Here is a 23,175-nt window from a genome sequence, read left to right as displayed (position 1 = left end):
CGTTGATTCTGCTGGTCTCAGTGCTGAGTGCTCAGCACTCAAAAGCTTGTAGAATCTTCACATTGGTCTTTGGTGATAGCTGGTGCCATGAAGCCCATTTTGTAGGGGGGGAGGTGGCAGGAGCTGAGAGATTGGCTAATTTGTGCCGGCAGAGCTGGGATGTGGACAGGGAAAGATGCCCAGACAAAGATCCAGAGGAATCTTAGAATGATCCAGTATGCGGTGGCCAAGACCTGCCATGTGCACGGGCCCCGAGCAGGAGCCGGCGCGGTTCTCACGAGGCTTTGAAAGAAACAGCTGCTTTGAGCTCATTCCCAGGTACTTGAGGCAGGGTTTGTAGTTGGTTTTTTGCTTTTTGACATGGCAAAGCTTATTGTCTACCCTGGCTTTGAGAGTTCACAAATGGTTTGTCAGAGCATGAAGGAGAAAAAAGTAAACATTGTTGCAGAAATCGAAACTGTTTATATATTTTTTAGTTTCTTCTGAGAGCATTTTTTATGTTGTTACAGTCATGTTCTGTATTCAATTGCGTTTCAGGGATCTTTTTCCTTTCTACTGGACATTTTACCATAATTCTGTGTCGCAAAAATCTGTTGTCTATGGAGGCCAGGGAGGTCCCATGGAGGAGTAGAGTGGCTTGGTGGGAGGCAGTAGGGAGTGGTGGAGACCAGGGAGCAGGAGGACATGTTCCCCACCTAAAGAGACTGCCTTTTTGTCACCCCAGCCAGTATTTCCATGTGGGCCTGTAGGCTGGGGGTGGCCAAATCCTCTGACTTTCTAAGACAAACCAAAACAAAACAAAAAAACACAGCAGCAAGTTCAAAATACTGTGTGGATCAGAGGAAATCTTCATGTGGCTTTGATTAATCAGAGATAATCTTAATCAGACATTAATGAGTAAAGCAAATGCATGAATATCTTTATGCAGAGAAGGTTGAGGAAGCCTGACCCTCAGGATTGAAAGCCAATGAGGAAAGAGCCTGGGCTCTCATTGGGAGAGAAGCCAGAACTTGGTCTTGGTTGGTCTTTGGAAAAAGATGAAGGAGCCCTATGATTTCTTCCAGCCTTACGAGTCACGATGTGTGTGGATCAGGCTGAACGTGGTGGTGAGTCTATCCTCTGATGTTAGAAGAGAAAGACCCAACAGCAGACAACAAAGGAAAACAAGTGTTGAAAAACATCATCTCAGAAACATTGGAATTCCCCTCCCCTACCCAGCAGACCCCACCCCTGTCCCCTGAGTGCTAGCCACGGAGGCTGCCCTGCTCCGATGTTGGTTTTGAACATCTCGAGATGTTTTTGGGAAGGAAACTCGGGCTCTTCCTCAGTAATTTGGGGGATTTTGAGAAGATAAACTCTCCTCTTTCTGGCAATGACTCACACTACAGGATGGGGCTGTGGTTTGTAGCAAGGTGGGGAGCAGGTGGCCTCAGGAGAGGCACATGCCAGAGTACCCTGTTTCTCTCTGTGTCTGTGTCAGCGTATCTCCTATTGATCTGAGACTTTAAGGATCACCCCTTTAAGGATCACATAGTGAACCATGAGCACCTCCAGCAAGATCTCTGGGGTGTTACAAACTTGTTTGAACCTCAGACATAGGCTTTTTTCTGTATTTGGCTGATTCAACCACCTCCTTTTGACAGATAAGGAAACAGACTTTCTTGGTAAAGTGATTCACTCATTTTTACTCAGTAGGCAGCAGAGCCGGAGTCTCCAACTTTCCACTTCTGCGAAATAACTTCTTGAGGTTTCTAGAACACCATGGTTCCTTGCAATACCACACTGAACCACCAGTTGGTCTCTCTCTCTCACCCAGAATCCTCTGTCATTTTTATTCCCTTCTTTGACCACTACCTGATGGTTCTGTACATACTTATTGACGAATGGCCTTACTCTAGGGTTCCTACAGAGATATTCAGTAACTATTTATTGACACTTAGTCTGTGGCCGATGCAGACACAGTATGTGTCCAGTAAGTGTTTGTTGACGGGTTGACTTAGGATGGACCCCATGGGGAGGGTGAGTTGGCAGGAAAAGCACTCAGTGGACTGCTACTTATTTGCAAGGCTCGTTTACTTACACTTTGGACGTGCTGCTTCTATACCATCTTGGAGGTCAAGGGTACGTTCTCAGATTCTAGTGAAAAAAAAAAAAAATCAAACAACTTGAGCAGATTACTGGAGGCCACTCTTTGGAAAGTGGACTAATTTGCTAGAACCGTCCACTGCTCACATTCCTTCACAGGTCAGCTCGCAAGAGGTCAGAGCTCCCCTTTGCGGAGACGGGCACTCCACGCTACTTCCCCCTTCCCACCAGAGCCTTCCATATGGCCAAGGAGGTGCTTCCAGTTCCCTCCCTTGACTGTCAGCCGAGCTGACCTTGCAGCTTCCCCGGTCCTGCCGGTTCCGGGTGGTGCCGCCACTCCCTTCGCACTGCAGATGACAACCGACAGCCACGACTCCCGCTCCTCCGGGAATAGGGAACACAGCCAAGGGCAGGAGGGCACACCCCTGTCTTCCCCAACCACACACCCACATGCAGCTGCGGTGCCTTTCCTCCTCCAGAGCCTTGCCATGGGACAGCTCTCCTTTCCTCGAGGCTCCTCTGTGTTCTCAGCACCAGTGTGACTTTCTCGGGGTGGTTGCACCCCTGGGTCCATCTTGTAGGACTTTCCCAAGGTGAGCACGGACTGGGTGCCCCCGACGGGGAGCCTCAGAATGACAAACATCTGTTGTCTCATGGTTCAAGAGGCCAGAGCCCAGAATCCAGGGCTCAGCCAGGTGGTTCCTTCTGGAGGCTCTACGGGGGGATGTTCCAGACCCCTCTTCCACTGGCTGCAGGTGCTGGCCAGTGGTCTTGCACGCCTCGGCTCGTGGGGGCATCACTCCAGTCTCTGCCGCCTTCTCATGAGACGCTCTCCTCGGTCTCATCCAAGGACACGGTCATTGGGGTGGGGGCCCACGCTGATCCTGCCTGATCTGCTCTCTATCCTGAGCTTGCTTGCACCTTCAAAGACCATATTTCCATATCTAGTCAGGTGTGAGCTTCTGGCTGGCTGCGGAGTTCTAGCCGGCGGGCGCTCCGGTCAGCCCAGGACGCCTCCTCCGCTGCGTTTCTTGACTTCACATACGTCTCTGCTCCTTGGTCCCCAAATCCACCGGGCATCTTTCTGGGACGTCTCTCTCTTGGCTTTTGCCCTTGCTGTCCCCTCCATCCAGAACACAGGTTCTCAAACTTGGCTGCCTGTTGGAATCACCCGGGGAGTTCTTCAAAGACAGGATGAGGCCCGAGTCCCACCCCAGAGACGGCGAGTCTGTCGGTCAGGGGTGGGGTCTGTGCGTGGACACATTTCCGAGGTCGCCTGGTGATTCTGCTGTGCTGCGAAGCTTGGAGCCCTCCCGACCTCGCCCCCTCCATTCCTCCCACCCTCCAGTCCCTGGGCCCCTTCCTCGCCCGAGGCTGCCGTTCACATGGCCCCTCAAGGAAGTCTCTTGCCCTGACCCCACAGGGTACCGGGGCCTCCGCTGTGTGCTGACAACCCAATTCACTTGTCATTCTCTCTCCGGTAAGGACAGAAACCAGAGGGTGTCAGCCAGGGCCTGCCACAGAGCAACTATCTCTAGAATGGTTGTTTAAAAAAAAAAAAAAATAGTGAAAACAAGCATCTCCAAGCTGCCCGGCGGGAGAGAAAGGCCATGAGGAGGTAGGTGGGGTGGGGGGGACTGTCCCCGGGTGCAGAGGTCTTCTCCCTTGAGAACCTGCCCGTGAGTTCACTTCCTGCCCTGCAGAGGGGCCTGTCTCTGTTCATAGAGTTTCAGAAAACACCAAAACCGGTTTTCCACCAAGTCCTGCCCACTCCCAGCGCAGAATGGACGTTCGCTCTGCTCTTTTCGCAGGACCTGGGGGGGCGGGTGTATGACGGGGAGCGGCAGGTGGATTTTCTCACAAGGCTCTTTCCAGTCTCTCCCTTTTCGTGACGTAACTGGGTGTCCCCGAGGTCTAGTGAAGATACAATCAGTTACACAACCGCACGTCTTCCGCTGAATGATTTCTGACAATTCCCAGCACCTGTGGGACCACGACTCAAAACGGGACACAGGACATTTCCTTGCCTCCTGGAAGGGCCCTCGTTCCCCGCCTGCCAGCGCCTCCTCCCCACTCCCACACACCCAGGCCACCTCTCTTCTGATTCCCGTCACCGTAGATTGGCTTTGCCGGTTCTGGTACTGACTTGATGGAATTCTGCAGCGTGGGCTCCTGGGGCTGGCCGCTTCTGCTCGGCACCGTGATTTTGAGATCCGTTGCGCTTATGGCACAACTCGATAGTGTATCCTTTTTCTCGCCGAGCACTATTCAGTTGTGAGACTCTAACGATTATTTTCCATTGATGGATGCTGGGCTTGTTGGCAGGTTCGGGTGCTGTGGAGAAGGCTGCCATGAACCTTCTCGTTCTGGGTCTTTTGTGGACAAGTGCTTCCAACTTCTCCCAGGTGGATGTCTAGAAGTGGAATTACCCCTTCATGGGGAAAGGATGTGTTCCAATTTAAGTGTTTCCTAAATCATTTTATAATTCCGGGGAGCCTGAAGTCTACCCCCTTGGGCACAATTTGCATTTCCTTAATGACTCAGGGTGCTGAGTGCCGGTGGTGTGCCTCTGGGCTGTTTCTGTGTCTTCTTTGATGAAGTGTCCATTCAAAGCTTTTGCCCATTTTTTTATTGGCAAAAATCTCAGACTTTTGTTGTTAATATGCACCAATTGTTTGGATAGCAATTGTTTCGGATAGGAGTCTTTTGTCAGATGTATGTACTATGAATATTTGCCCCAGTCCGTGGTTTGCCTATTTATTTTTTTATTTGTGTCTTCTCACGGGCATTGATAAATTTTGATGAAGTCCTGATTTACCATTTTCTTTTCCTTTGGGGTTAGTGCTCTTTGCAGCCCCCCCAACAAATCCCTCTACCTGTCTGGAGGGAACAAAGATACTCTCTTGTGTTTTCTTCTGGAAGCTTTTTGATTATGGCTTTTAGGTCTAGGGATACACTCCATCTCAGGCTAATTTTTTGTATGGTGTGAGGTAGGGTCGGGGTCCATCATTCACCGTCTGGAAGTCTGCTTGTTTTATATGCCCTTTTCTGCAAGCAAGAGCTTGGAACACCCAACTGTGTTCCTTCCCTCTTCAGTAGGCCTTCGCTGCTCCCCCTCACCCCCCTAGGTCTGGCTTGGGAGATGGGTGATCGCGCAGGATTGCCTCGTGAATGTCCTTAGAATCAGTGGGACCAGCCTGGCATATTCCCTCATTTGCTTCAGAAAGCAAAGATGCTTAACGTGTCCACCTGCTTCTGCCAGAAGCCGAGAGGACCCACCTAATTCATATGGGCTTCTTAATGTGGATTTTACCACTTAGAAATATGTTTGGAGTGCATGATACACTGTTCTAGGCACTAGGGATAAAACAGTGATCGAAAGAAAGTCTTGGCCCTTGTGGAAGACACACTCTAGCAGGGAATCCAACAATAAACAAGTAATGAAAACCATCATTTCAAACAGCTAAGTGTGGTGATGGAAATAACAAGGACGATGTGTTGGTGACTTAGGGGTGGGGACCAGCACACTTGGGTATGCCCGATCAGGGGAGACCCTCTTGGAAGAGGTGACACATTAAGCTGGGCCTGAGTGGTGGGGGAGCATGGCCCAGCTGAAGAATACAGTAAGTGCAAGGGCCCTGGGGCAGGATAAGTTCCAGGTCTTCAGGGAACAGAAGGGCAGCTGGGGAGGCTGTATGGAGTGACTAGAGGTCAGGAGCGGCTCTGGAGATGAAGCTGGGGTCTCAGATTTTATTCCAAGTGAAGTGGGAAGCCTTGAGGTCCAAGTAGGGGACTAACATGATGGGATCTGTATTTTCAAACTTGTTTGGTACACGTAGATGTTCATAAATACTTAAAAAGCGACAACAGGGACTTGGCAGGGAAGAGGTAAAGGAAGAGGAACAATTACCAGACACCTGCTGTGAGTCCAGCACTTTCCATGTTGCTGCTGAATCATCAAAAACACGGGGAACTCAGTACTCAGTATCTGTTCCCATTTCACAGCTGGGAAAACAGAAACACAGAGAAGCTGAATAAATTGCCTATGGTCACACAACTAGTAGGGGGCCAAACCAGAGATGACATTCACATCATGCTGGACATGGAATGACAGCATGGGTGACAGATTAATTTAGGCCAGAACCCCAAAACTGGCATCCTCTCACATACCCAGGAGACCAGCTCAGCAACCTTCAGAGGCCTGTGGGTGCCCAGCTACCCACGGCAGTAGATTATTCCCGAGCTGCTATAGCCGTAAATCTGGGAGGGAATTTGAGCATCGGACAGAAGGTGGCTAGGCCAGGCCTTTTTCAGCCCCTGCTGCCCAGGGAGACTTTTAAGCAAGGACCAAGAAACCACATTTTAGAAACACCAGAAATGTATAGGATGGGGGGAAGCAGTTTCGGGCAGTGATGAGGTCTGGGCCTGGGTTTGAAGCCTGCCTCTGCTCCTTAGTGGCTAGGTAGTCACAGGAAGTTCCTTAACACTCCATGCCTCAGTTTTCTCATCTGTAAAATGGGGATGGTAGCCATACCTATTTCTTGGGGGTTAAGTGCGTGTGTGTGTGTGTCCTACAGTAGGTGCCAGGTGAAACCCCAGCAGGATAACCGAGTGCCTCTCCCGTGGTATGCCCCACACTTGCTGGTTGGCCACCCTTCCCGTGGCTTTGCACAGCAGCTTTGCATACACCTCTGCCTGCCACTCTGTCGCTGCCAAGAGACCACAGCCGAGGCAGCAGCAGACAGGTGTGGGAGTTTAACAAACACGGGTTTGGGGAGTGGGCACCAAGCAGCACCCCCTGCTGCTGAGAAGGGACCTGGGTGGTTTTCTGGCCTATGGAGTGCGTGGGCCGGGTGGCGAGTAGTGTCAGGTGGCCAGGTTTAGTGGGAAGGGGGCCAAGATTGGGAGGCTACCCTGCTGATCCCTGTGGTTATCTGATGGAAGGTTATGGCCCCTCACGTAGCTAGTCACGCAAGGGCAGGGAAGGCAAAACCGCCCTGATTCAAAGTCTGCCATGTGCCCACGGCTCTCACGTGTATTAACTTGTTTCCAGCCTCCTCATGGCCTCGCTAGGCTCACCCGAAAGACTTGCTCCATCCATTCATTCAGAAACATTGACCAGTGCCAGTGAGCGTTGGAGGCGTGAAATGCTGTCCTCTTGGAGTTGCTTTTCTCGTGGGCGGAAGTGTGGAAGCATTTTGTGATTTGCTGCAGCTGTGCCTGGCAAGGCGAGGGGCCGAGCCGGGGGTGACACCTGTGTCCTTCTGTCCGTGCAGGCTGGCTGAGGCCCGCAGCGATCAGAAAGCTCATCCGGCAGTCAGATGGAGGGTCATGTGGCCCTCAGGGAGGGAATCATCTGATGGGGCCGCCTCTTAGCACTTTGGAATGGGAGCGTGATTTTCTGAGCAAGGAGAGGTCATAGCGTCCACCGTGGCCCTCCTGCTTTGTGAGTTCGGGGAGATGAAACCCACCAGCCCTGCAGGGAACTACGTTACTGCTCCGTATTCCATATGGGAAAGCTGAGGCCGCCCGAGGTCCGGAGTGAGAAGATGGTCGTGTGTGCCATTGAGAGGCCCCACGGGTCTGTGCACTCGACACCTCACTCCCACGGGGTGAGTGCCGACAGGTCTCGCGCAGAGTTGAACCCCACACTCAGGGAGATTTGCTGTCCCGCCTCCCACTTCCCAGGGAAGACCCCAGAATCGTCACGGCAGGGGCTGAGGGACCTAAGGGGCCGGTCTCAGGCGAGTCCTGCGTCAGCACTGTATTCTGAGCTGGGCTGGGCTCACAGCCAAGGACGGCAGCCTGCTGTAGAGACAAGAAGGGTGGACAGCAGCTGGTGCACTGCGGCCAGGGGTGGCCAGTGCTTGGGCCGGAATGAGACTGATGGGGGCCCCTCCCTTCCCCCCCTCCCGCTGTCCCCTCTTGCCTAGGCTGGCTGGTGGCTTTCCCATGGTCTGTCTGTCTGCCTTATTTAGCTGTGAGCTCTCAGGCATACCCCTTCTCCCCTGGGAGACCCAGTGCTCCCAGCTACAAAATGGGAATGATTCTTGCTTAGTGGTCCCTTGAAGCTCAGCAGTAAAAATAAATGTAACTCAGGTTCAGTGAGCCTGTCAAAATGCTACACGCTTCCCACGCACTGATACATTTAATTTGCAAATAGCCCTATGGGGTTGGTACTATGATTATTTTCATTTTATAGATGAGAAAAGGGGAGACAGAGAGAAGTGACTTGCCCCAGGTCCCAAAGCTCGGAAGCCACCAAGCTGGGCTTTAGGCTCCAGCACTGACGTGGCAGCATCCTTTTATCCACAACCCTAAATTGCCTCCTCATGTGTGTTTTATGGTATCAACAAATACATGCGTGTAAAGTGCTTAGAATCCAAGGCACTCTCTGTCAGCTGTAATTACTTGCTATTATTAGCCGAATCCAGCCACTCTGCAGAATCAGATTGCCCGGACCAGCCTCTCCTGCCTGTCTCTTGAGGTTTTTCGGGTAGATCGTAATTCTTGGCCACATACCCTGATGACGGGTGGATTGTAGACAGGCGAGCAGTAACGTCCCGTTTCCAGGCTGACGCAGGCAAGACCCGCACCAGCCTGAGCTGGTGTGAATCTCCCCCAGCCGCTGCCTGCTCTGCTCCCCACCAGCCACCTTCGCAGAAAAGCAAACACCCGAACTGGTTAAAACCAGCAGTGCCCTGTTGATTCAGAGCCCATAAAACCCAGGAGCCCTGAACCCCTTTATGACCTGCCGGGATCTGGGGGCAGGAGGGAAGCCTGGGGGTTTCTTGGTGGGGCCACCTAGAAGCTTGCGCTGGAGCAGAACGTTCTCGACTTCACCCACAGGGAGAGCCCAGCCCTCAGGATGGCTTTGACATGGCGGCTCTTGGTTTGGGGAGAACAGTGCAAGGCGGATGGTTTGGATGGTCCGGAATTTCTAGTGGTTGAGAGGCCCATTGAGAGTCAGTGGGGACTGATGGGGGTTGGTGTGCACACCTGCGCTTCCTGTGAGCCCTCTCGCAGGTCTTGGATGGTCCAATTAGCAGCCATCGGTGTGAGAGGTTGCATCAGAGAGAGAGAGGAGGAAGTGGACCCCAGGAGGGTAATTCTGGTTGCTGTTTGCCTCTCTTCAGTTCCTCTTTCAGAGGCTAATTGGATTTGTTTGCTTTACCTCGGGGCTCTCTGAGGATGCTGGGGGATCCCCTGGAGAAGGTCCCCTCGTCCTCAGGTGGCCTCTGTAAGTGTCAGAGTTGGCGCTCAAACAGATGTGTGTAACAAGTCGCCTGGAAGGGTTGTTACCATTGCAAATTCGAGGCGGTCTGGGTGCCGGGGATGGAGGGTGTGGTTTGAGCACCTGTATGATTATCAGGCGCCTCCTCCAACCAGGGGGCCCAGCGGCAGGGGACCCGGGAGCCTTCTCTTGAGCAACTCCGCCAGACGAGGTTGAGCAATCCAGTTTCTGGGTCGGGATCCACCAAGAGCAACAGTGACCCGCTCAGTAGCGTGCATCGGCAGGTGGACACGGGGGGCGCAGGCTGGGTGAAATGCAGCGTCTGAGGCAGCCATGCTTAGCCTGCGCCTGGCACATGGAAACGGCTGGAGACTCTACTACAGGGTCTCGTATCCGTAGCCTTGCTGGCTGGAATTGACTGAGCCACATACCTTTCCTGTGGGTTCTCTTATGGGAGTCTTGGAACAGCCCGTGAGGTGGGTCTGTGAACAGTCACGATGCCCAGAGGGGGAGCCAAGCTTAGAGGACCCCCACGCGAGGACCCCCCGAGCTAGGACCAGGGTGTGACCTGTGCGGGGCTGCCCCTCGAGGGCGCCGGAGCTGGGTGTCTGTTGCTCTCTGGCCTAAGAGACATTAAGTGTCTTGGTCTGTGCTCCAGTAGGGCTGTCCCTGAAGGGTTAAAAAAGAGAACAAATGAGAAAATGTTTTGGAAAGGGTTAAGCAAGAAAGCGTGGCATTTTGAAAGTCGACAGTGAGAAAGAGTCATTTCTCGAACAGTTACCGTGGGCCCTGCGCTGCCTCAGTGCTTTTGTCTTACATAAGACACTTTTCTTATTGTGATAAAATACACATAACAGACTGCGCCGCTTGACCCGCTTGAACGGGTATAAATCCATGGCACAGAGGACACTTGTGGTGTGCCACCACCACCCTCTAGTTCCAGAGCTTGTCCGCCCCCACCCCCCAGGAAAGGAGCCCTGTACTCCCTGGCCCTTGGCGACCACCTGTCTGTGTTCCGTCTCGGCGGATTTGCCCTGGTCCGAGCGGTTTGTATCTGCGGGTCCCAGAAGAGCTGTCCCTTGGTGTCTGGCCTTGCGTTTAATATCACGTGTTCAAGGTTCCTCCACGGTGTGGCCCGTAGCATGCTTCGTTCCTTCTCGCGGCTGAATCGTGTTTCTCTGAATCGTGTTTCTCTACGGGTCCGTCCGGGCGTCGGTGGATGTCTGGGTGATCGGTATCTGCTATTTCGCCAACTCTGTACTGCCTGAGCCCGCGTTTACATGCAGTATGTTCTCCCAAGATGTTGGTACCAGACCTACGAGGGCAGGAGCAGACAGCATTTTCCCGAGGAGGCATCTGTGATCCAGAGAGGTGAAGTGACTTGCTTAGGGTCACACAGCAGGGAGGTGGCCGACACAAGACTTAGAAATCGTGTCTTTCTGACCCCAGAGCCCAAGCAGCAGTGAACCAGGGACTCTCCTCTGGCTCCCAGGTCCTGCGTTATCCTACCATTGATGGTCTCTGGCAGATCATACCTGGTGGGACCCACTGGAATTCTTAGAGGTCATTTAAAAAAATGAAAAAAAAAAAAATCTCTGCTGGGGTCCCCTCGGAGCATTGAAGTCAGAATGTGTAGAACAGTGTTCTCAACCAGGGACAATTTTGGCCCCCTCCTCCCCAGGGCCATCCAGTTTTATGACTAGGGACAGTGCTGGTTGTCCACAGGGGAGGGGTGCGGCTGGCAGCCAGTGTGGGGGAGACCAGGGCTGCTGCTGATCTTCACACTGATGGCACCCGCATCAGGAGCGCCCAGGCTGAGAGCCCCTGCTCTAGGGTTAGGGCCTGGGTGTCAGTGTTCTGTAAGTTTCCGGTCCCATTCTCATGTGCCGTCAGGGCCAGGAGCGCCTCTCAGACTCGCTAGTGGATAATAACCACGTGGATTCCCCTTTCCTTGTTGCACCACAGCTTGGGTTTCCTGGGTCTGGGGAGGGGGGCGTCCGAGGCTCTGTCTTTCTGATAAGCTCCCCGGGGTGCTGGTGCTCCCAGCTCTGGGGAACAGAGAAAGTACAGTTAGCTGGGCTGGACCCTTGTTCTCTCTCTTTAAACTATTGTTTAAAAAAAGAATGTTTTCCTGCGGATGAGGAGAAGGGGTGGGAAATGCAAATGCAGCCGAGGAAGAAAAAGGTGGTGGCTTGAAACTGCCGAGGCTTTGCAGGGGGACACCGTGAAGCTGCTCTGGGAAGGAGCCCGCCGGGTTCACAGCAATGCACAGTGATTCACAGACCAGCTGTCGGGGCCAGTCTCCCACCCAGCGCCGAGAGTCACGGCCACAGCTGGTCCCCGGCCTGGCTGGCCGAGAGCCCATGGCTGGCTTGCCCAGTAGTGATGACTCAGGCTTTCCACCTGCAGAATGGGAGGGACGGCTCTTGCCGCCTCCCCACCCATGCCTGGGGCCAGAAGCCCCCAGCGGTCCCCCAGACTCATCAAAGGCAGATCTTAAAAGTCAGGACCTGCTTTTCCAGGCAATGCAACTGCTGTTTTCACTGCTAATAAATCTCCATTTGTGGCAGCTCAATTAGGAAGTCATACAAAACTCTTCTATTGAAAGAAGGGATTAATAACCCGGCCCATGTGGGAGAAATTAGCAGCTTCTGCAGTGAGGCCTTTTTCATATGTACTCTTAACTGGCAGCCCCTTGGAACAGCACTGGCTGGCTGGTCCCTGGGCTGAGCCTGGCCGGCGGTGAAACCAGCCAGGGATCACCATGAGTCATTGGGTTGCACTTTCAAGGTGAAGTGGCCGGGAGCATCCGGCTGGTCCACAACAGACTCCCGAAACGTTGCCAAGGGCGTGGTTGCTCCTGAAGGAGACAGTTTCAGGTGAGATGGAGGGGGTGCTCGGCTGCCTGGAGGTGCGGCCCGGCCGGCAGGGAAGGGTTCGCTTCGAGCCTCCAGCCTCACGCGGCTGCTGCCTGCCACAGCTCCCGGATGGGGAGGTCCTCGGGCCCCTGGCACGGAAAGGCCTGGCCCTCGGCCCAGTTCTCAGGCTTGGGAGGAATGCCAGGAGCTTGGGCTGACTCACAAGGGGAGGGCCGGCCTCTGCAGCCCACGCTGCTAAGGCGAGGCCTGAGCCCACGGGTTGCTCTTGCTGACAGGGACATGCCTGTCCCCCTGCCTAGGAAGGGTGGCTGGAGAGCGTCTCCATTCTTTCCCGCAGCCAGCCCTCCAGAAAAATCAGGGTCTAGATAGAGTGACCAAGGGGTGGGGCTCTGGAGTTGGACAAGCCAGAAGGATTCAGATCTAAGTCCCACCACACACCCTTGGCTCAGGGGTCACCTGACTTCGCTTAGCCGGAGTTTTCTCCCTAGGCAAATGTGAATAATTTTAATGCTTCCTTCCTCTAAAAGTTGCTGGGAGCATTCAAGTATATCATCATAGCCCCATGCTTAGCATAAGCCTGTCCTGTTTCTCTGTCTTTCATTCATCATAGACACAGGTGAGGATATAGGTGTATGCAGAGAGATTGATAGGTATGTGCTTGTATGTATGAAGATATATTGAGGGGGTGCCTGGGTGGCTCAGTGGGTTAAAGCCTCTGCCTTTGGCTCAGGTCATGATCCCAGGATCGAGCCCCACATCAGGCTCTCTGCTTAGCGGGGAGCCTGCTTTCCCCCTCTCTCTGCCTGCCTGCCTCTCTGCCTACTTGTGATCTCTGTCTGTCAAATAAAAAATAAAATCTTAAAAAAAAAAAAGATATATTGAGATGTATCCGTATCTGCCTCCTTCTATCAATCCTACCATCAGTCCGTCTATCCTGAGTACCCCCTACTAAGTCCAAGGCACCGTTCCTGGTCCCCGGCTTACAGCAGTACCCAAAGCTCCCTCCTGGGCTTAAATTCTAGTAGAGAGAGATTTTGAAAGACAGGTGAACTAATAATGCAAGATAAAGGGGAGAGAAGAAAAGAGAGAGAGAGAGAGAGAGAGAGAGAGAGCAGGGACTGCTGTTTTAAACCTCAAGGCGGGAGGTTAGAGGGGTACGGGGTAAGGAGACATCTCAGAGAAGGGGATGTCGGAGGAGAAACCTACAAGAAGTGAGAAACGGAGCCACCCAGGTAAGCAGGAAGAACTTTCCAGAGAGGGGGACTAGGAAATGCAAGCGCTCGCAGATCGGAGTATGCTGGGTATGTTTGAGAGAGTTTGAGAGCATTCTAGAAGACTGGCTGGAACACAACTGAGGCAGTGGGGTGGGGGTGGGGGGGTCCTAGAAAGTGAGGTCAGAGAGGTGATGGGACAACGTCATGCTGTTTCACAGACCCAGTTTAGGATTCCCAGTGAATTCCCGAGCAAGTATGTCTAAACCCTGCAGGAACTGGGCCTTAGCATTTAGCACATATGATCCATTCAAGCATTTGTTGACCTCAAGTGCATGAGGAGAGAGTACGCTCCGGCAAAGGGACTCTCTTATGGAAAAGTTGACTTTCCCTTTTATGAAATAAAGATCAAATCTCATTCACCTTACCTTCCTATAAGGTGAACAGGCATCTATCCCTTGATTCACAAAAAAACCCCGTGTGGTTCAAAGCAAGCTAGCCCAAGTGATGGAGGGCCCTTTCGCAGGAACATGGCACTTCCAGAGCCCGCAGTTGCTGGGGCCAATGGTTCCATGTTTGCCATGACAACAGGTGACAAAGTGGGGGGGGGGGTGCAGAGCGTGTTTGGTGGCCGTGAAAGCAGAAAGCCTCTGTTGAGCGGACTTCTCCTGCCGTCCCAGTGACTTCTCTTTCTCTGGCCCTCAGCCCAGCGATCCGCCCACGAGCTGCCAATGGTGGAGAGACAGGACATGGACAGCTGCCTGGTTTACGGGGGCCAACAGATGATCCTCACCGGACAGAACTTCACGGCCGAATCCAAAGTCGTGTTTACTGAGAAGACCACAGGTCAGGGGGCTTTTTGAGCTCTTCCGCTGTGCGCCAGCACCAGATCAAAGCACCGTCTTCTTTTCTTGCAAACAGCATCGCCTGAGGGGATTGGTTCTGCTGGGCAGGGCTTTCTAGTCTTCTCAGCTCGAGACGTCGCTACGGTTCCCGGTGGGGGGATCGACCATGCTAGATGGTAGACCATGTGTCCTCACTGGTCCTGGGTGTTCCATTGGATGATGAGGTTGAACCCCCACCCCAAACTCCCATATTTTTTTTTTTCAACTATTTTTTTAACATAGGCAAAACTTTACAACTTTTTACTATTATCCAAAGGGGGGGCCATTCAACATGGCGAGTAAGTTCGTCCTGGCCCTGGACCTCGTGGGTGCAGATGCCGAGTTTGCCCCTGGCTTGTTCTGTGACCGTAGGCACGTTACCTCCCCTTCTGTTTCTTCAGTTCCTTATACACAGAATGATAATAACAAAGGTTCTTGCCCCACAGTGTTGTCGGGAAGGCTAACTAGGTTAATACCTGTTGAGTCATCGTAAGAGTGCCGGGCTTCTTGTGGGCCAGTAAGCACGAGCTACTTGTATTTTTATGACAAATAGTGCCGCAGTGAAGCTTCTACACCGTTAGGATTAACGAACTAATCTTGTATATGTGAGCGCCGGTCGCTGTGTACTCAGGGTTTGTTCCTAAAGTGGGATTTCTGTGTAGTCATTTTGAGAGCTTTAGTTCCCTTCCGGAAATCTACGCATTCGAACTTCCTTCACCACCATGTCAGGAATGGTTTCATCCCATCGCAGAAGTACCATTTTATTTTTATTGTTATTTATTTAATTTTTTTTAAGATTTTATTTTTATTTATTTGACAGAGATCCCAAGTAGACAGAGAGGCAGGTGGTGGGGGAGAGGGGAGCAGGCTCCCTGCAGGGCTCGATCCCAGGACCCCAGGATCATGACCTGAGCTGAAGGCAGAGGCTTAACCCACTGAGCCACCGAGGCGCCCGCCAATTTTTTTAAAATTAAAAAACATTTGCCAAATTGATGCTTCTCTTTACAATACACTCCTTTGCTATGAGAGGTTTGATGTTTTTGCTTATTGGCTGTGTATATTCTTTGTTCCATATGCTGGGTATTAATAGCTTCTGCCAATGAAGACATAGTAAAAAGAGAATCATCTAAAGCAGGATAAATTTCTTTTTTTTTTTTTTTAAGATTTTATTTATTTATTTGAAAGAGAGAGAGTAAGCACAAGTGGGTGGAGGGGCAGAGGGAGAAGCAGACTCCCCCTTGAGTGGGGAGCCCCATGTGGGACTCGATCCCAGGATACTGAGATTATGACCTGAGCTGAAGGCAGACGCTTCACTGACTGAGCCACCCAGGCACCCCAGGAAGTAGGATAAATTTCAAGTTATGCACTTATTTAATAGTTACGGATGCTAGCCTAACTTTTTTCTTTAATGGACGTGATTTCAGTAGGTTCATTCTAAGGTGATATTCATATTTGTTTGTTTACTGTCCTTAGGATGATACAGAGACTACTCTAGGCAGGTTGTTCAGTTGTGAGGGCTGTGCACTGCACAAGGGCGTCTCCTCTAGGGACTGCCATTCAAACGAGTATGTCATCAATCTGTATATTACTAAGACAGCCACTGACAGGAGGAAGCAGGGTGTCCTGGGGAAGGGGTGTTTCTTCTCAATTCACACAATGCCTCCTGTTGGGTTGGGCTGGCTCTGTGACTAGGCATGACATTAAGGAAGGCTGTGGCCCTTGGGTGGATTTGGAAGTGGTTTAAAGGGTATGTGCTCAGTCACCGTGGGTTTGAGGGGCCAAGGTGGTATAGTGAGGGGTTAGGGATGCAGACATTTAAACAGATACATTGCATTCTATCCTAGGTTTATCTAATACTTCAGTTAGCCGTTACTCATTTATTATGCCTTTGGCTGCTCCCAGCTCCGTGCTATTATAAGTAACACAGTGATCAACATTCTCTCCATCCCTTTCGTCAGCTAGGTAAGAGCTCATGCCCTTCAGCCAAAATCCAGCACCACTGTTTTCTAGCTGTGTGACCACAGGCAGCTTACTTAACCTCTCTGGGCAATAGTTTTCTTTTCTGTGTGGTGAGGATGAAGACCATCCTACGTCATAAGATGGTCATAGGATTAAGAATTCCTACACGTTCAGTACTTAAAAAACGCTTGGTACCTAGTGCTCAGTATACATTAACTAATGCTATTTGGTATTGTTTCCTATTTGGCATGCCCAGTTTTAAGCATCTTGGTCGGAGGCTTACTTTTCAGATGGTGGAACAATGTAAGGGAGTGTCTGCTGCGAGAATTGTCTGGGCTGTTGTAAATCAGAGAGCCAACCGATGTGGCTGGCACGCTGAGATAAGCAGGCAGAGGCCAGAACAGAGAGGTTTCCCAGTGCCAGGTAGAGACATGACCTTGGTTTGGCCAGCACGTGGGTAAGGTGATAGGGAGTCACGGCGAGCTCTCCAGCTGGTGGCGTGGGGTGTAAATGACGGAGCCCACGTTAGTTGCTCCAGCTCTGATGGCCTCCTGTGTGAGGACACCGCTGAGCGCGCCTTCCATGAAGCCCCTCAAGGGCTCATGACCCCTTGTTAGCAGAGGGGAAATGCGGGCAATAAACAGGTGTCTTGTTACCCACACCCAGGTTGGCAGGTGCCGTCGGGGGCAGGTGGGCCACCGATGGAACTGGGATCGGGGTGGCTTGGAGAGAGGCCGGGTCCTACCAGGTCCCTCACAGAGTGAGGAGCCAGCCAGCTTTCATGGTCCCAGGAGCTCAGGTACTTGGGACGCTGCGTGGGGGCGTCGCCTGTTTGTCGAGTGACTGAACAATGGCATTTCCTCTCCAGCTTGCTTTCTCTTGGTTTCAGGAGAAATTTCACAGTTTACCTCTTGGGGGGAGGAAAACAGTCTGCTTCAGCTCGGAAAAGTTGTGTATCAATAAGGAATAAGGAGTAATTAAGGAATTAATTAGTAACTGAGGGATCACTAAGGAAGCCTACTAGCGGCTGTCTGTGCTCTCTGACGGTCGCTTGCCACGGACTGTCTCCTCTAAGCCGGGACCCGTGGGGGGCAGCCAGCCAAGCGTGGAGAAGAGAGGCGGCTCACCCACAGGGCACAGCCAGCATTGTCCTCATGTCTAACCTCCCCGGGCCTCAGTTTCCCTTTCTCTGAAATGAGGTACTAATGCCGCCACCCCCACCCCCGCTGGGAGTTAAGTGGAGGGCGCACACAGGCAGTATGTCCTTAGGGAGCGGGGAGCTGCTCACTGAATGTTTGCTGTTGTCCTTCTGGTCAGAATGGCTCAGGCCATGGTGGCAAGCACAGGCTTTGAGCTCAGGAGGCCTGGGGGCTAATCCATGATGTGCGTTTTACTAAACAGACATTTGGCGTCTTGGTAAGTCCTGTCCCCTCTCCGAGCCTGCGTCTCCTCAGGTAAAATACAGGGGACTTGCTTCTCACGAGAGAAGAGCAGATGACAGGAGTTGGGGGTACAGATCCTGGCACATTATAGATGCTAATGAAACATTAGTCTTTATTATCATTATACTTAGGCTATGGAATAACAAAGAGGAGTCAGATTTTACCTCACGGAACCAGGGGGACATTGAAAAACAATAATAATGATGAGCCCTGCGCCCGGCCTTGTTCAGGTACTTGGTGTGTACTAAGTCACTGGGTCCCTCATGACAACCCTACCAGAGAGCTCTTCTTCTAACTTTCCTAAGGAGAGACTGAGCACAGAGAGGTTAAGTCACTTCCTGAAGATCACACAGCTGCTAACTGGCAGCGTGGGATTTGACCCCAGGCAGACTGGTTCTAGAATCTGCACCCTTGATGTGAACTCTTCTGTCTAAGGAAGCTCAAAACCAGGTTAATTTGCCCAAAGTCCCTTCAGCTGTTTTGAGCCACTGAGGTGAATCGTTTTGTGGTGACACAGACCCTTGGATTTTGCAGGGGGGTCACCGGGTTCGAGAGGACCCGTGCAGAGCTCTTTCATGCCTAGCTTAAGGAATCCAGGACGAACAGGGTTTCTGGATTGGTGGCTGCAGAAAAGCAAGGGTCTCAGAGATGTGCCTGTGCTCCCCTTCCCCCGCCAAGTGGTGGGCTTCCCTCCCTCAGGGGATGTCTGGCTCCTCAGGGCCCCAACAGACAGGGGGCGCATCTTGCGTTCGCAGGGAGTTGGTCCTGCTCCCTTGACCCCAAGCACTCGCCTCCCAGCCCGGGGACAGCCTTCTGCAGGGGGAATCCCTGTTGCTCAACTTCGTTTTTTCCAAAACGCGTCTCCGTTCCCATCTCCATGGATAGTTGGGCTGGCGAGGGCGCCGCGGGGCGGGGCGGAATGGAACGGGTTGAAGTTTTCCAAGGAAGGGGAACCCCAGCTGGTTCTCACATTAAGGAAAGGTGACAGCCTCCTGGGCTAATCTTAGCCCCCAAGTTGGGTCATCGGCACCACCGGCTCCAATGTTCTTTTTATAGCTGTCGGCCGAAATGGGATTGGCAGCTTGCACTCCAGCAGGATGACATATTGGAGAAGGATGGAAAAACAGTAGGAGAGGGGCAGCATGGTGTTTCTTAAGTTAGAAAAGCCTGGTGTTTTGGAAAATGGCGTTTTATTTATAGCAGCAGTAATAATAATGACTATTATATTATTTTTATTGCTATTTTTAATCATTTTCATGACTTCCAGGAGCCGGTAGGATCTGGCCATTGCCCATCCCTCTGAATTCAGCTTTTTGGGCTGTCACCTCGCTCACTTGGCTGTAGGTACACCTGTATTCACTCTGCCCTCAAGCACCCCATGCTGGTTTCTGCCTCAGGACCTTTGCTTTTGCTGTCTTCCTCTTAGAATGCCTTTTCTCCATTTCCTTACAAGGCTGCATCCTCCTGTGTCTTCAAGGCTCAGCACAGAGGTGATTTTCTCAACGAGCCCCTTCTTGCTCATCTGCTTAGAAGTTGTTCAGCATCCGCCCCCCACCCCACCCCCTGAATACTGTCACCTTCTGTCCCATTGTCCTGCTCTGTTTTCTCGGTGGCACCTCACACAGCTGAAATTATCTTGCCTGTTGGTTTATCTGGTCTCCCACACTAGACTCTTCGTTCCTCAAGTGTGGGGACTCGGTGTTGGCTGCTGTATCCGCAGCATCTAGAATAATCCCTGGCATTCATACTGTTGAATGGGTGTCTTCTCCTTGAATTGTCACATCGGCCCCAAGAGGCAGGTGACATGATCCTCATTTATAGTCTAGGTAACTGACTATAAGCCACAGGCCCCAGGTCAGCCCGTAGCTGATGACAGAGCTGGAAACCCCAAACGGCATTTATCATCAACAACCCCCCCCCCACACACACAGCCCCCAGGGAAGTACTCTAGTCATATCCACAAGGACAAAGAAAAACCAAACAGAATAATCAGGATCTTCTCTATTTACCATCCTCCGTAATTGCCTAAAAGCCTTCATATATTCTCTGAAATTTAAAAAATGTGTAACCTTCCAGGCAAAGTTCAGGCAAAGTCCAGGCCGTTCCTGACTTCAGCTGGTAACCCTGGCCCCCGGCCACCCAGGCCTCAGGCGGAGTTGGGGGTCCCAGCAAAACATTGCAAAACAGGAAAAAATCTAAGGACACAAAAATAAAAGTGATGTGGCAGCGGAAACAGGGTTGCCATGGCTCTGAGCGACTCGCCGCTTCTGGGTGGGATCCAATGTTTTGGAAGGTTCCTCCACATGACACAGGGTTTTGGAATTTTTCAGCTGGTAAATCTTTCTTAATTCAGGCCCCCGGCCCCAGCCAAGTAGCTCCCTGGCTCTCGGTGTCCTGCGGGGGTGTAGGTTGGAAACCTGCCTGCCTCGGATTACTCAGCTTTGAAACTTAAATTGTTTGAAGAGAATTTGTGTTTTGTTTTGCTGGACGATTTTCTTGGAACAGTCTGATGGCAGAGGCTCCCATCACCTGTTGAGAGGGCAAATTGATTTTTTAGAAAGGAGGCGTGGGTGGCGGCATTCCCTCTTTCCCACTGAGTCATCACATCCTAATATGAGTCATTTTATTACTTGGAGGTTCCCAAAGGTTGTATTTTGAGCTTTGTTTAATAAATATAAATGCACATGCTTAAAATAAAATTTTTTTGCTAAATTAAGTATCTTTCCACGAATTAGTATCCTAGAAACCTTGGAACCACCTGAAAGAAGGCATCTGCTCCTGCCACCTGTTTTTCCTCCGCGGGTTTGGTTTTGCCCAATGTGGCATTTTCTTTTAAAACAATAGACCTGGTGAGGGAGTCTCTCTAGACTGGGCTTCCCTCTGGGAAAGGTCAGACTCCAGGCTGGGCTAGGGCATGACTAAGGCCCTGCAGACCTTTGCCCTTGGTGACTCACATCCACAGTGTCATCGGCCCCCTGGGCTGAAGCCCCTTACACACAGCTGGCTGGGATGCAAAGCTCGCCTCCAAGGCTAGAGGCCAGGTCGTTGCCCCAAAGCCCTGCTGGAGATCGAGCAAAGGGTCTCATTTTCAGTCCCTTGCTTGTAAGGACAGGCTGCTGGGTGAAAGAATCCTATAGTTCATTCTGTTTGGAAGCCTTTGAAAGAAGACACAGAGAAATGAGTTTTCTAGCTAACTTGGGTTCAGGCATTTCCACCATCAGACATCATTCTTGATGCCAGTGTCTGATGTAAATTGCAATTAGCAGGGCGAAGTGCCACCCCCACCCTGCCACACACGCCCACAAGAAAATCATAATTTCTTTTATTAATAAACACCCTTTTGTATTTTTCTACATTTTTGGTGCCATGCTCCTTTTAAAAGATAAACATTGTACATATTTAAGGTATAAGCAGGCTAGAGTTTGGATCATCTAGCAGACTTGGCTCAAAGTCTGGATAGGTCCCATATTATGTGCTTCGGGACTCAGTTTCCCCATCTCTAAAGTGGGCTTCCTGGTGTTTCAGCAATGAAAGGAGATCAGGGATCTAAAAGTGTCGGGCACATAGTAGGTGCTCAGAAGATGTCAGCTGACCTTCCACGTGCCCCCGGGAGCTCAGTTTGCTGATGCGGAGGCAGGGGGGCGGGGCTGTGTTGGTTTCATGTCCGAGAGAAGAGTCTCTGGGCGCAGGGGAGTTTCTCTTCTTCTCCTTCAAGCCATCCCACACCCGCTGCCATGGCCTCCCCCAGGAGCTGGAGGGAGCTTGACTGATGGCCGCTCCCTGCCCCCATCTTACAGGTGGGGAAGTTGACTCACATGGTGAGGTTGACAGACTTCCTTGAGGTGGTAGAGCTTGTGGGTGGAGGGCTGGGTCCCAAACCCCCACTTCCTGGTTCCCAGAGCCATGGGCTGGGACGCAGTGGTTGGGGGCCATCCGAAGGTGACTGAGAAGTGTTGCCCCTCCGGAGGGAGGGGCAGAAAGATGGGCAGAAGTCCAGCATTTGTGGAAAACAACCCAGTGATGCTCTTTTAGCCTCCTCAGCTTCCATAACACTCCCCGGGTATTTACTGAACACCTACTATGTGCCGGTATGGCACCAGGCACTGGGGACCCATTACAGAGGAAGTCCCTATGCTCAGCAGGTGGCCAGCCTCAGGCCTGTTGGTGAGCAGGCCACTCCGAGATGGGGAACGTGCTCTGAAGACAGTGAAGCCAGGTCAGAGGAGCTAGACAAATGGCTTGGAGGTGAGGGGATATAATATAGGAGGCTCGGTGAAATTCAGATCTCAGACAACACGGGTCTGTGGTATGAGTATGTCCCATGCAATGGCATGGGATTTGGGACATACTTGTAGTAAAAAAGAAGTCCCTGATTTCTGAAAATCATATTTAACTGGATGTCCTATATTTTTAATTAATAAATCTAGCAACCCTGGAGAGTGGGATCAGGGAGGGCTTCCCTGAGGAGGTGGCTTTGCACAGAAGCCTAAAGGCAGAAAAAAGGGAGCTGCACAGATTGTGGGAAGAGGGTCTCAGGCAGAAGTAACTGCCCGGTGCCTCAGTCCCAGTATGGGGACGAGCCTGGGGTGTTTGAGGAAATGAAAGCAGGTCCAGGCCGTGGGGGCAGTGCGAGAGTGTGGGGCAGATGGCACCAATCAAGCCTGGAGAGGTCTCTGGGGTGGAGCGGGGGCGCGTGGGGCTCAGGTCATGCCCCGGTTTGTAGACACAGAGAAGAGTTTGGATTTTGTTACAAAAGTAACTGGGAGCTCTTGTCCTAAACGGGGAGTGACATGATCTAATTTGTATCTAATTTGTAAGACTGTGGCGGCAATCTGGATGAAGGATGGCCTCAAGGATAGCGGGGGGGACTAGTGGAAGGTGCTGTGAGCCTCCACTGCAGTCCTCCGGGTGGGGATGGCAGGGACGGGGGGGCGCTGCTGAGCCCACCGAGGGGGTGCTGGGGCATCGGGAGAGAAGTGGGGTGTTGGGAATCAGGGCATTTCCTCTCCCCCGCCCAGCGAGGACATGTGGGCAGCTGTACCATGGCAGGGGGTGAAGTCCTCAGCTCCGGGACCCTCCTGCCCACCCCTCCCCCCCAGCCCCCGCCCCCATCTGCTGGGCTCATTAAGCCCCTACACCCAGGGAGTATGCATTTTTCTGCTAGTCAGCAGTCGTAAGGGCGGACTGGAAGGACTGCAGCCATCTTCATTTAGCTAATTTTAAAAGCAGGGCCAGGACTGGGAAGCATCACACATGATTTCCTAACGCAAACTGACACTTTGATTTCCTCCCCGTTTGCCTGGAGCCCGGGGCGTGCTCACGGCCTGCGTGAGGTTGGGTTTGCTCTCCTCCTTCTGAAAGCTCCCTTATTCCTCCTTCGAGGGCTGGCAGGAGCCCATCCAGGCCGACTGCTAAGACCCCAGCCCGGAGCCAGCGCGCAGCCTCCCACTTCCTGACGCGTTGGGTTCAGGAGCGTCCAAA

General features: G+C 52.1%; 1 protein-coding gene and 1 long non-coding RNA gene across 11 annotated transcripts in view; one reads left to right on the top strand and one right to left on the bottom strand.

The window, feature by feature from the left end:
- Positions 1 to 23,175, top strand: part of NFATC2 (nuclear factor of activated T cells 2) — a 155,998-nt gene that overhangs the window by 80,755 nt on the left and 52,068 nt on the right. For all 10 annotated transcript variants that reach the window (XM_082744943.1, XM_082744944.1, XM_082744946.1 and 7 more), the window contains exon 6: positions 14,115 to 14,255. In XM_082744943.1, coding sequence (XP_082601069.1) covers positions 14,115 to 14,255 — 141 coding nt within the window. The remainder of the gene's footprint in view (positions 1 to 14,114; positions 14,256 to 23,175) is intronic.
- LOC309871689 lies at positions 945 to 13,951 on the bottom strand. The gene is made up of 4 exons (XR_014315439.1): positions 13,838 to 13,951; positions 5,996 to 6,090; positions 2,081 to 2,136; positions 945 to 1,119 (listed from the first exon to the last, which is right to left on the bottom strand). It is a non-coding gene; the product is annotated as an uncharacterized lncRNA (long non-coding RNA).

This window comes from Mustela nivalis (genome assembly GCF_964662115.1).
Source record: "Mustela nivalis genome assembly, chromosome: 8".
NCBI classification, from domain to species: Eukaryota; Metazoa; Chordata; class Mammalia; order Carnivora; family Mustelidae; genus Mustela; species Mustela nivalis.
This window is presented reverse-complemented; position numbering and strand designations above follow the sequence as displayed.